The sequence below is a fragment of the Dryas octopetala genome, chromosome 1 (genome assembly GCF_963921425.1).
Source record: "Dryas octopetala chromosome 1, drDryOcto1.1, whole genome shotgun sequence".
NCBI classification, from domain to species: Eukaryota; Viridiplantae; Streptophyta; class Magnoliopsida; order Rosales; family Rosaceae; genus Dryas; species Dryas octopetala.
Genome location: NC_141366.1, coordinates 7,585,952 through 7,599,884, shown reverse-complemented (window position 1 = coordinate 7,599,884; position 13,933 = coordinate 7,585,952). Strand labels below are relative to the sequence as shown.

Genomic DNA, 13,933 nt, shown 5'->3' with positions numbered 1-13,933 from the left:
TCATGCAAAATCATGCACAAGTCTTCTTTTTTTTTTTGGTCGAATATGCACAAGTCTTCTTATTGTATATTAATGAATAATAATACATATATATATGCATAGAGAAAATTTTTCTTGTTATTACTAATCAGAAAAATAAAATTTAATAGATCATAGTATTTTTCTTAGTGCATGGAAATACTAATGTAAGTAGAACTAAGTTGGCAGTAATACTGGAAGGACAATGGTCTGACATATAAACATACATTTTATTAGTGGCAAAAAAGAAAAGTTATTTTTATCAATAAAATATATAAGTTTGTAGCATTAATTAAATCTGTTTGTATAATATCACATCACCAATTAACGAGATATCAAAAATGAGTCTCTTTCTTGCTTGGTGTGGTCAGGCTTTGGGTCTCTCCCACGGTATCGGCCTGCAGGGTCATATCATATCATATCAGCAGTCGGCAGTAGCAAGCTCACAAAGCACACTCCGCTGCCTTCTCATTTAATTTATTCTTTTCCCTTTTTTTCTTTCGTTTTCAAATGTTCACAACTTCACATCACACACAGTTATAGAGAATAAGAGAAAAAGAAGAAATTAATCCAAAAAAAAAAAGAGAAAAAGAAGAAAGATTTGTTTTTTTGGAGAAAAAACCAAGAAAGAAAATACAAAACAAAATGGGAAAAGAGAAAAAAACAGAGTCTTTAACAGAGAAGAGAGAGAGAGAGAGCAGTAGATTAGCCACCTGCCCTTTCATTTGCCATTGGCCTCTTTGTTTTTTCTGCTTGCTGTCTCTGTCACATACAAACCCACAAACAAAGAAAGACACACATTCTCTCTCTCTTGCTCTGCCTAGCTATCTCTTTCTGTGGTTTTTTCCTTTTTTCCATTTTTCTTTTAAATCTATCCAATAGAAATTCTCGAGATTGGAGTCTAAAAACCACAAACAAGGACACCCCTTTGAGGATTTAATAAACCACTGTTGAGCAAGCAAGGGACTTTTCCAAGTTGGGTTTTTGAGAAAGAAGAGAGAGAGTACTCATAGAGAGGCAGATACAGTCATCTGATGAAGGAGAGAGGAGGCTCTCTTGGTGGAGAGAGCCTGCCCACTGAGACCAACTACAACAACAACAACAAAGAAGAAGAAGACGAAGAACAGCTAGACCAATACCAACAACAACCAAAGCAACCATCTTTCTAAGCTTTTATTCCCATTGTTTGTTGCTGTGCCAAACCAGTGGGCACAAGGCCAGCCTTAGAACTTCCGAAACACTACCTGGGTCTTTGTTTTCTTGTCTCCTCGGAGATTTTTCATTTGGGTTTTTTCTCATTTTCTTGTTTTCTCCTTTAGTTTTGTTGTGTGTGTGGGGAGGTTTTGTATAAGCACATAGCACTTGCTATTGCTATGCACAGAGATTCACCTTCAAATAGTAACAAGCAAATGGATTCGAGCAAGTACGTGAGGTACACACCTGAGCAGGTTGATGCCTTGGAGAGAGTCTATTCTGAATGCCCAAAGCCCAGCTCTTTGAGAAGGCAGCAGCTGATTAGAGAGTGTCCTATACTCTCTAACATTGAGCCAAAACAGATCAAAGTCTGGTTCCAGAACCGCAGGTATAAAAAAATAAAAAGCATTTCTTTCAATGGAAAGAGCATTGATCCACAAGTCACTCTCTTTCTCTCTCTTGTTTTTTTAATACTTGGATTTTTATTTTTATTTTTAGGAGTTGGGAAATGGGTGTTTGACTGCTTGTCGATTCTGGCATTGGTCATTTTGTTTGAAAACTCTTTTTTGATTGAGCTCATTTTTCTGTTTTATCCCCCTCATTTTGCTTTGATTTTACAATATTGGTCTGATAGATGGATCTCAGGATCTGTGTTTTTCTTTTGTTTCATTGACTCGCAATGTTTTTGTAAAATGGACTTTCTTAATCAAAATACTAAGTTCGTTACTGTGGTATAGAATTTAAGTGGAAATGCGGGTTTGTTCAAAAATGCTGCTGCTTCTTTAACCGTTGTCTGTCTTTGCAAAAGCAGAGTTTCTTAGAGAAGAAAAAATTGTTCTTTCTCATTTCATCTTTTATTTCTTGATTTGTGTTTGTTTCCATCTGCTCTGCAATTTCAAGCTTATGTCTTTCTTTTTGTTTTTCAAATTTAAAAGGGTTCATGGATGCCCATTTCCCAGTTGAGGTTTTGCCTTATTTTTCTTCCCCTATTTTACGAGAAAAATGTTGTTTCCTTATATGGATTTGGCTCCTTATCTCTCTTTTTTATATTTATTTCGGTGGTCTTCTTTTGTTTGATTTTAGATAAATGACAATCTTCTTATGTAAAAGGGTTCTGTGCGCCTGCATTTTGAGAATAAATGAAAGATAACGACAGCTGATTATAACTCTTGATGACCATCTTTATTTTATTGTACTAGTTTCCTCTGCGAACCATCCTTTTGATTTCTGGGTGTTTTTCGTTTTTCGTTTTCCTTTTTTTTTTTTAAAATAAACCTAGTATTTCTGGCAGAAATTTTAAAAGTGAAACTTTCATACGGTTCTTTAGGTTTTCATATTTATCTTAGCAGAAAGGTGAATACAAATGTAAAAACTGCTTTTTCGTAGTTTGGACTTTTAATGAAGGATAATGACATCTCAATTCACTTTCTTGCATTCTTTTAAGTTTTATCCATTTTGTGGTTCTTTTTATGTTTCATCGTTTTTTGAGTTTATGTTATCTTTTCCTCTTTTAATTTTTGTCTTACACTCTTACCATTCTCAAAAGAAATTAGTAAACAATTCGTTAATGGTTTCTTTCTTTTCCCATAATTCTTTTGAGCCAAGTGCCAACCTTTTTTATTGTTTGAGCAATTGAGCCATGTCGAGTTTGGATTTTTTTTTTTCTCAAAAAAAAAAGGGAAGAAAAGAGCGTACACTAGAGTTTGGGTTTCATTTGATGTTTTGGCTGACGCACCTTTTGCTTGTACACTTGAGTTTATGGGGATGCATTCTTAAATTTTGATGATAATTCGCTTGTTTTGAGCTATTAACTGGAAAACTATTCTCTGACCTTAAAATTTACTTGCATAGATGCCGGGAGAAGCAGAGGAAGGAATCTTCTCGACTCCAGACAGTGAATAGAAAGCTGACTGCAATGAATAAATTGTTAATGGAAGAAAATGACCGCTTACAGAAGCAGGTCTCTCATTTGGTTTATGAGAATGGATTCATGCGAACGCAACTGCATAGTGTAATCCTCTTTACCTTTATTAAATTCCTCATTTGCTCAGACTTTGTTTTCTTACTTGCACATAGGAACCTCTTTCTGCTTGTCATGGTTTTACATTTTTGTTTGTTATTTTTGCGTTCTGATGATTTTGTTTGGAAAGTACGTTTTTATATTGTTTTATTTGCATTTAGCACCTGTGCATGATTGTTTTTATTTTTCAATTTTCACCTGTTTCTTTTAAGTGGCTCCAGAAAATCTTCTAAATATTTTTGTTATTCTAAGCAGGCACCTGGAACGACCACAGACACTAGCTGTGAGTCTGTGGTCATGAGTGGTCAGCACCAACAACAGCAAAACCCAACACCCCAGCATCCCCAAAGGGATGCTAACAACCCAGCTGGGTAAGTAAGTTGTGTCATTGAGACAATTATTTAAGCTATTTAGTTTATGATTAAGTAAACTAATTTACATTATATTTTTTTATATCAGTCTTCTCGCAATAGCGGAGGAGACCCTGGCAGAGTTCCTTTCCAAGGCTACTGGAACTGCTGTCGACTGGGTCCAGATGATTGGGATGAAGGTAGTTTCTCTTGAAGCATTAAGTATGCGTGTACATATGCATATGCATGTGTTTATATTTTACAATATCTGTTACTTTTATATCCACTTTGAAATGTAACTTGCCTAGCAATAATTTGTAGCCTGGTCCGGATTCTATTGGCATCGTCGCTGTTTCCCGCAACTGCAGTGGGGTAGCAGCACGAGCTTGCGGTCTTGTGAGCCTAGAGCCCACAAAGGTACATATCTTCATCTATCCTCCCTTCCCATTTCTTGTATAAATTTCTATCCCTTGAACAACTTTGTGTCTAAATGTGTGATGACTTTCATTAAAGGTCGCCGAAATCCTCAAAGATCGTCCATCATGGTTCCGCGATTGTCGTTGCCTTGATGTATTGAGTCTAATCCCTGCGGGAAATGGTGGGACAATTGAGCTCATGTACATGCAGGTTCGCTGTTTAGTGAATTGGTGCTCTGTCCCTGCGTATCAAGGCATCTAGTTTTATCACTTAATGTATATTGTTTTATTTTCTTAATCTATAATTTTATCTCTACCAGACTTATGCACCCACAACATTGGCTGCGGCACGCGACTTTTGGACCCTAAGATATACTACAAGTTTGGAAGATGGCAGTCTTGTGGTAATTCAATAAGTGATTCCTTTGTTATCCTATGATGTGATACTAACTCTGCTTGCTGTAAGAAGACAAATTATTTGCAGTTTTCTATTTGAAACACCGCCATGTATTGTGAAGAAGTTCACTAGGATCTCATGTTTGGATGAACATTTGTGTAAATAGTAAAATTTTTTTTTTGGAAATAAACTATATTTCTTCTTTTGAAATTATAGAATAGTGAGTGGAACTCTAGTTACATAACTATAGAGCCTCCAAATTTTTGGTTTTTTAACCTTTGTTTCATTACAGAATTGATTGCCAAACATGTTGATATACTTCTAGATGCATGAGTTGACACTAGTTGCCTCAGTTCAAAACCTTCAGAGTTCTTTTATGTGATTGTGTTCTCAAAATTACATTTACAGGTATGCGAGAGGTCGTTGACTTCTTCTACTGGTGGCCCAACGGGGCCTCCATCTGCAAGTTTTGTAAGAGCTGAGATGCTTCCTAGTGGGTATCTTGTCCGACCATGTGAGGGTGGTGGCTCCATCATTCACATTGTTGATCATGTTGATCTAGATGTGAGAATTTATGATTATCAGTTCTTCCTTAAATCTTTAGTTTATTGAATTGCCTTATTAAGTACCTTTTCTGTGTTAGGCCTGGAGCGTCCCTGAAGTTCTGAGGTCACTTTATGAATCATCCAAAATCCTTGCTCAGAAAATGACTATTTCTGTAAGAACTACTGCCTAAATTTTATTCTATGTTCTAGTCTAACATTGCTTTCCTTCACATCTTATCTTTATAATTTTATTATGCAGGCCCTGCGACATATACGGCAGATAGCTCAAGAGAATAGTGGAGAAATCCAGCATGGTGGGGGTCGCCAGCCTGCTGTTCTGAGGACATTTAGTCAGAGACTGTGCAGGTAAGCCATCTAAAAACCTATTCAAAGGGTGGCTGAATCATACAGTTACATCACAGTGTGATGGACCATGACAACATGGACTGAACAGCCAGTTGGAATATTTTGATTTGCCTGTCCCCTCACTTGATTTCTTTTATTCACTTATATATGAATGTTTCAATCTAAAGTGGATAAGTAAACTTTGCCATTGGATAAATATGTTCTTCATTTGCTAAGCCTTTTTGGAATTTGGGTTTCAGAGGGTTTAACGATGCTGTTAATGGGTTTGCGGACGACAGTTGGTCACTTATGAGTAGTGATGGTGTGGAGGATGTGACCATTGCCGTAAACTCATCCCCAAACAAATTTCTTGGTTCTCAGTATAACGCATCTATTTTCTCAACTTTTGGAGGAGGGGTGCTGTGTGCCAAGGCATCGATGCTTCTGCAGGTAATTCCCTACTAAATATTGGAATGTGAATAATATCAATTTAATGTATTACTCTCTTTTTTTCAGTACTATTTTTAAATTAGCTATGTATGACCTGTGCATTAATTTTTTTTGTCTGGTTGCGTGGATCGTCAACTGTTGACTGTTCATTGGGGGTATGCAGAGTGTTCCCCCTGCTTTGCTTGTTCGTTTTCTGAGGGAGCACCGTTCAGAGTGGGCGGACTATGGTGTTGATGCATACTCTGCTGCATGTCTTAAAGCTAGCCCTTATGCAGTTCCTTGTGCAAGGCCAGGTGGCTTCCCGAGCAGCCAAGTTATTTTACCTCTTGCACACACTGTTGAGAATGAGGAGGTAACCCACTTTGCCATCCTATCAAAACTCATTTTAATCACTTCATGTTTACCACGTTTTATGTAGTTGTAAAATTTATGCTTATCACTCATGTAGTTCTTAGAGGTGGTTCGGCTTGAGGGTCATGCTTTCTCTCCTGAAGATGTTGCTTTGGCTCGGGATATGTACTTATTACAGGTTTGTATACTGATTTTTGTATATTAAATGGATTCATCGATTTAAAATTTTCAATTCTTTTATCATCAGTGTGGATATTCTGTTAATATAATTTTCCTATATTATGCTGAGGCAGTTGTGCAGTGGGGTTGATGAAAATGCAGTTGGTGCCTGTGCTCAGCTTGTCTTTGCACCTATTGATGAATCGTTTGCTGATGATGCTCCTTTGTTGCCATCTGGTTTTCATGTCATACCATTGGATCCCAAAACAGTTCAGTGATGTCTCCAATATTACTAGCATCTCAGTATTTCTTGTATCCATGTGCTGTGATTATATCTGATTTCTTTTACTTCTTTCTTTGTTGCAGGATGGACCTACTGCAACTCGCACATTGGATTTGGCGTCCACACTTGAAGTGGGAACCAGCGGTGCTCGCCCAGTTAATGAGGCTGATGCAAATAGTTACAACCTTAGGTCTGTTCTGACCATAGCCTTCCAATTTACCTTTGAGAACCACCTGCGAGACAATGTGGCTGCTATGGCTCGCCAGTATGTGCGTAGTGTTGTAAGCTCTGTTCAGAGGGTGGCTATGGCTATTGCCCCTTCCCGGCTCAGCTCCCAAATGGCACCAAAACCCCTTCCTGGTTCTCCTGAGGCTCATACTTTGGCACGGTGGATTTGCCGAAGCTACAGGTTTGACTTCAAAATGTTATATGTTAGCAATGAATGGTCCTGTTTAGTTGCATAATACTGAAGACATGGTATTTTTCAGGATCCATACTGGGGGAGATCTCTTTCGAGTTGACTCCCCATCTGGTGATGCTGTTTTGAAACAACTTTGGCACCATTCAGATGCAATCATGTGCTGCTCTGTGAAAACTAATGTAATTACTTTTCTTCTTTTATGGCTTTTAGGTTTTTAGCCTAAATAAAGTACACGCATAGTCCATAGTCAATACGTTTGTTGAAAATCTATTGCAGGCATCTCCAGTGTTCACCTTTGCAAACCAGGCTGGACTTGACATGCTTGAAACTACTCTTGTGGCCCTCCAAGATATCATGCTAGACAAGATTCTCGATGAATCTGGACGGAAAATTCTCTGCTCAGAGTTCTCCAAAATCATGCAACAGGTAATTAATATCACCTTATAGATTTCAATAGTTGGATTTGGGATGGGTTCAGCAAGGATTAAACATGAAATTCATAGACGTTTAAACAATGGAAATGCTTAAAAACACATGACATGAACATGACTTGTAATTGGCTATGCAAGTGAATTGGTTCCAAATCCTAAACCATATAATTCTTTGGATTCGTTTGGTGGCTCTAATTATGATGTGATATGATATAAATTTTTTCCCTATTTTAAAGTGTTCGCTCATTACGGCTACAAGGCACCTGTTTTGGGGATCTAATAAGGTTTTTCGAATTTTAGGGGTTTGCATATCTGCCAGCAGGAATGTGTGCCTCCAGCATGGGTAGGCCAGTGTCTTACGAACAGGCCGTTGCATGGAAAGTTGTTAACGATGACGATTCCAATCATTGCCTGGCATTCATGTTCATAAACTGGTCTTTTGTGTGATGGTCATAATAGATTCCCAGAACTTTAGCCGTCTGTTAAGTTATTATGTAGTCGCTTTTAAGAGTACTTTAAACATTCGGATGTTCATGTAGTCAATAGCAAGAATCCATGGAGACCTTTTTAAGTACGCATGTTTATATTTTGGCTCAATGAATTATGGATATGTAGCCTACTTAAACATATCAAGGTTTGATATTTCAACAAAAATGGTTAGTGTTGGGAGTGTAGGATGGCAGCACTGGATCCCACTCTTGTTGGGTTATTGGCACTTATGGTCTATTCATTGCTGGTGATTGTTGAATGGTTTTCAAAGGTCATAATCACAAAGTAAATGTTTTGAAGTCAAATACTAAAAAGCCTTACACCACTCAGAAATTGCATGAGTTGGAAAAATGGGCAGTGGTCCTGTTAGTCGTGTACTGCTAAAGTTAGAATGGACTCAACAGAGCTGAACAATAGTGAGAATCCTTTTTTTTTTTTTTTCTTTTCATTCAATGAATCTTGACCAAGTTTTTGTTACCCTCTGATCAAAATCAGCCAATGGACAACTCTTATAGTCTGAAATAGTGACAAGTCATTTTCCAAGTAGTAGTAGTCATTTACTTTCATTTAACCCCAGTCTGCAGTCTATATATATAGGCAGACAAAAGTTTCATTAAGGCGTTCAATGTAAGGAGAGAGAGATTCTTGCCTCTACTTACTGCAAAGTCTAAAATGAGCTACTAATTATCTTGCAGTATCTGTCACAATAAATGAAGGCCCTGCTAAATCTATGAACCTTGAGAAATCATAATGATTTGGAACCAAGCAAATCTCTCTCTCTCTCTCTCTCTCTCTCTCTCTCTCTCTCTCTCTCATATTCTGAATAAATTAATTAAAATGAAAATGCAGATGCTGATGAGTGATGAGTGATGAGAATGCAAAATCAGAACGAGATTTGATCTTGGCATTTCTGGCAATTAAACTCAAAATAGATATAAAGTTGATCATGGCCAAAAAAAAACTCAAATTAGATAAACATCCAACGGGTATACAAAAGGTTGATTATGACTAGCTATAAGCTCAAAGAAAATAAAACCCACGTGAAGAACATCCACCTTTCTTTAATTATTGTTGTTTTTTCTGTTAGAAATGAAAATGTTTTGCATTTTTGGCACATCCCAAGTCCCTAGAAAGGCATTACCTAAATATAAAAAAAAAACATATTCTACCAAAATGGGTTTTTCTCCATTTCCAAGTCCATGTACAGTGAGACTGAGGCATACGTTTCATGGGATTTGAAATCCTTGCAAGAAAAATGAACTAGCCCACGTCACCTGATGGATTCTCTGTTACCGACCCTGTGGAGTGGAGTGACTCTGTTACTATGTCATCAGGCCGTACCACGTGGCACAGTGTGAAGTCATCGCTGGCCCGGTCCTCTGACTTTTGCTTTTGCTGCATCTGTGAGAAAATTAAAATCCCATTGGGGGGTGATGCATCATGCATGCATTGCTTGGTATTTTGTAACTGAGTAAGTAGCAACCAATAATGATTTTCTTACTGTGTTCTCACTTCTCTGCGATTTAGTCTTCAATGTGTTTTATGTATCCACCCAGTAGGTGACATTTTATCGTGAGAGTGAGGATATCTCATGAGACATACTCTGTTATATAAATTATTATATAATTAATGACATATATAGACCGGATCAGGTGTGATCGTTCACACAGTACGAATGTGTGATCGTTCACACAGTACGAATGTTCAGTACAAATGATCGCACTTGAATAAAATTCATGACATATATATTTGTTGCATAAAAAATTTTAGGGTTAATTACATATATATATATATATATATACTTTAACTATACACCAATCATCAGTTGGGTACCTCAGGTTTAAAAACTTTCATTATGGTACATCAACTTATGTTTTTTGTCAATTAAATACCTCCGTTAGTTTGACCGTTAGTCTGACCGTTATCTACTGAGTTGGCGCTGACGTGGCATACGTGGACCCCACCATTAAATATTGACTTGGCATTTAAAAATAGCCACATGTACAAAAATTAATAAAAAAATAAAAAATCCATTAAAATTATATTAAATAGAAAAAAAAAAGACAAAAAAAAAAAAAACCCGCCCCCCCTGGCCCGACTTCACCTCCCTACCCAGCCCCCTCCCTCACCCTTCCTCCCCTACCAATCCCCGCCCCTCCCTCTGCCACCCAGCCCCAGCCAGCTCCATCGCACCCCCTCACCCCAGCCCGCCCCTATCCTGCCCAACCCAGCCTCTTCCTTTCCTCTCACAAAGATGCTACTAACGTACCCACAACAAATTGGAACCTGAAATTAAAACCAAAATCCCATTAAACTCAATTATAAACTATTGAACCAAAAACCCACAAATATGAATTTGCAAACTCACCACTGCAAGCTTTTCTGAATGTGAAACTAAACCAACAAATATGCACCACCTGAAATTAAAACCAAAACTCAATCGAACATATGCAACAAAAAAAAAACAACTCAAATGGGTTTCGGTGGGCTGGGGTTGGGTTATTGTGGGAGGGCGGCAGGTCGGGGCTGGGGGAGATGAGATTCGGTCTTGGTGGGGCTGGTGGGTTTCGGGGCTAAGAAAAAGAGGAGAGGTAGGGAGATGAGAGAGAAAGTAAGGCAGAGAGAGAGGATACATGGGATGGGTTTCGGTGGGCTAGGGGTTGGGTTTTGGTGGGAGGGTAGTAGGTCGGGGATGGGGGAGATGGGATTCGGTGATGGTGGGGCTGGTGGTTTTCGGGGCTAAGAGAAAGAGGAGGGGCAAAGAGAGATGAGAGAGAAAGTACGGTAGAGAGAGGGAGGATATAGGGGATGGGTTTTGGTGAGCTGGGGGTTGGGGGTTGGGTTGTGGTGGGAGGGCGGCAAGTCGGGGCTGGGGGAGATGGGATTCGGTGGTGCTGGGGCTGGTGGGTTTCAGGGTTGAGAGAAAGAGGAGAGGCAGAGAGAGATGAGAGAGAAAAGAAACAAGAAAAGAAAATGCAGATTTGAAAACCCAGATTTGAAACAAGAAAAGAAAATGCAGAGCAACCCAAATTTGATCCAGTGGTGGGTCTTGCCCTTCTAAGCGACGACGGCGGCGTACCTTTGAGGCGTGTTATTGATGAGTGTGGGGAGGAGGGGTGGCTGGGGGCAGGTGCAGGGGGTCTGGGCTTTGATTTTGGTGGTTAAGGGTGGATGAAGATGATGATGATGATGAGAGTAGTAGAAGAAAAAAAAAAACAACTGGGGATTTGATTGAGGGATCTGTGATCTGTATAATGATGGAGATGTTTTTCTGGTTGTGCAGGGGAGGCGGGGGGAGGCGGGGGGAGGCGGTGGGGATTCTGGGCTTTTGTTTTTTGTTTTTTTTAAATTCAATTATTTTTTAATATTTTATATCATTTTCAAAGTTTTATTAATATTTTATTATTTTTGGTTTACATGGCTATTTTTTAATATTTAATGGTGGGGTCCGCGTGTGCCACGTCAGCGCCACGTAGGCATTTAACGGTCTTCCTAACGGTCAGACTAACGGAGGTATTTAATTGACAAAAAACATAAGTTGATGTACCGTAATGAAAGTTTTTAAACCTGAGGTACCCAACTGATGATTGGTGTATAGTTGAGGTATATATATGTAATTAACCCAAAATTTTACTAATTTATATTGGCACATAAGAATCAGAACCAATGAATATTGTTAAACCCATTTTTCTCTTTTTGTTATGGAAAAAAATAATTGAAGCTGGCCCTAAAAGCAAACCAAGGGCAATTGCAGAATTTGAAGAAGGGACGAGAATCGTTATTTCTGTTGGGGGATTGAGATGTGTGGACCCAAAAAGAATCTAAGTCTCAGAGTCTGAGACTGGAGAGAGAGCGATAGCCACATAACTACATAAGGGCTTACAAAGTAGTCAAGAGAGATGGCGACACATTTCCCATTCCACAACAGCCATGTCACCATCATATTCTGAGCACCCACATTGGGGTCTTCAAAAGCTGTGCCCAAACAAAACCCATGCCCATCTCGCTCTTGCTCAGCCTTTGCTGTGCCTGGTCTGCTATGCGCCTATGCAAATGCAAATATTGCTTTGCCAGTAGTATATACTATGCTATCCTATGTTCCTATATATGCTACCCTACCCCCTTATTTAATCCTAATACGTGTTTGGTTGCTTGCTACTGTAAGCTGTAAACTGCTTTGCTTACCACACATATGACATGACACACCACGCTACCTAGCTATAGCTGCCAACCTAGCTTCCAATTAAAGCCTCTGCCTTTGTTTCTTTATATCTGGACTGGATTGCAAAATTTGAACTGCTTGCCCTCTTGTCATGTCCATCAACAACGTCTATTCCATCAAGCTGCCCAACAACAAAATATGTGAACGCTATATTAATGACAAATTACCCATAAATAGATAATAGATTATAGATATGGGTTGTAATTATATAACATCAAATTAAGTATCAAACCAATTAATTTATTGATTTGATGTTTTTTTTTTGTGATATGAACAAGATTTCAACTTGGGTTCTACTTGATCTCATATGGACAATGACATGATCTTTATCGTATAAATCCAAAAACATAAGAGTTTCTTTTTTTGTTTTTCTACACAAAAGAAAAAAAATTTATAATAAACATGTACAAAAGGGATATTTTGTCAAAAAACCCCTTTCAATTTTAAGTTTACATCACATATTTAAAACCCATGCCATTGAAAGTATACAAACTCCACCGTATACTCACTATGTCCAACAATGATATCATGCATTCATGTGGAACATGCATGCACATACATGATGATGATGATGTTCACGCTTTCATGGGCATATTCGAAAACAGTTACATGGGTCGGGGCCCCTGCCCCCTGAAGCCTCCTCCATCTCTTTTTAATTACCTTTTCAGCGTTTGAAATTCGAGGCCTTTTAAAGGTGAGTGCGAAAGGCAGTACTGTCATTTCGAGTGTCGTGCATGCTTATATGGCTAGCTCCAATTAATTAATTTTGATTGATATTTAAATCCATTTACCGATTTACGTACATAGTAAATAAATAATTAATGGGTACGTATATTTATGATATGATCTCTCTTTCTTTTGGTGCAGAGTAAATTAAAGCATCTGTTCCCGCGTGGAGACACCCACCGTACCTTTCCACTTTTGTCAATAGTATATTAATCTCTCTCTCTCTCATGCTTTCTCTCTCTTGTTTAAAATAATGAGGGCTTTTCTCAGGTGAGTAGATTCAGACTTTCAGCATAAGCGTGCCTTTGAATCCTTTTTATGACACTGTTTGTTTCTCCAACAACAAAAAAGATCAGCTCAATTGGAGAGTATTAAAGTGCAAAGATCTCTAGCTTTTCAAAAACCCTAGCTAGCCACCTATAGAGTTAATTAATTAACAAAAAACCCTAGCTGGAGTTTGGTTCTTTTTTCTTTATGGTACCTTGGGTTTGGGTTTGCTTAATTGTCTGACTGTGGAAGAAAGGAAGATCTTTATAAATCTGTACGTAGGGTTTTTAAAGATTTTGTAGGGTGGGAGAGACAGATCATAGACTATATATGATGATCTGAGACTTTCAGGGTGTTTTAATTTTGTGGTTAGAGTTTGGTTTGACTGGTGGGGTTGTAGTTTACTTGTTTTGTGAAATGGGTTTTGGAGGATTAGGGTTTTGGGGGACTGTGAGAGGGAGTTTGCTGTTTTGGTGGAAGATGGAGACAGAGAAGGGTATGATGGTTTTCTAGGGGTTATGGCAATTTTTTTGTTTGTTTGAAGGGGAATGGGATATCGTGGATGTTAAGGGTTTTGCAGGGTAGATTTTGGGAAATATTTGGTGTTGGATTCATGATTGTTTCCCTTTGATCATAGGGCTTAGTGTTGGACTAAAGAAAGTCTGAATTTTTGGGTTCACACTTGAGAGTTTTGAATTGAAAAATGCATGTTACGGTGTTACCCAATAAATTTCAATGTTGTGTTTGGAAATAATGAATATATTTCATAAATTTTAAGGTGCTTAAAAAAATATTGGGCTATATTGATTTTTGTAGGAGTAATGTTAGATTTACCATTTTGGCATAATG

At 38.2% G+C, this 13,933-nt stretch overlaps 1 protein-coding gene across 1 annotated transcript; it reads left to right on the top strand.

The window, feature by feature from the left end:
• The first annotated feature begins 988 nt into the window (after positions 1 to 988).
• LOC147297221 (homeobox-leucine zipper protein HOX32-like) lies at positions 989 to 8,184 on the top strand. Its single transcript, XM_086255952.1, has 18 exons — positions 989 to 1,600; positions 3,064 to 3,223; positions 3,488 to 3,603; positions 3,692 to 3,782; positions 3,904 to 3,999; positions 4,096 to 4,209; positions 4,319 to 4,402; positions 4,804 to 4,959; positions 5,039 to 5,113; positions 5,200 to 5,306; positions 5,546 to 5,735; positions 5,899 to 6,087; positions 6,184 to 6,264; positions 6,380 to 6,514; positions 6,612 to 6,937; positions 7,017 to 7,128; positions 7,226 to 7,375; positions 7,681 to 8,184. Exons 1-18 carry the CDS (start codon positions 1,392 to 1,394, stop codon positions 7,825 to 7,827), a joined length of 2,538 nt encoding a protein of 845 aa, XP_086112078.1. The 5' UTR covers positions 989 to 1,391; the 3' UTR covers positions 7,828 to 8,184.
• The last annotated feature ends 5,749 nt before the right edge of the window (positions 8,185 to 13,933 follow it).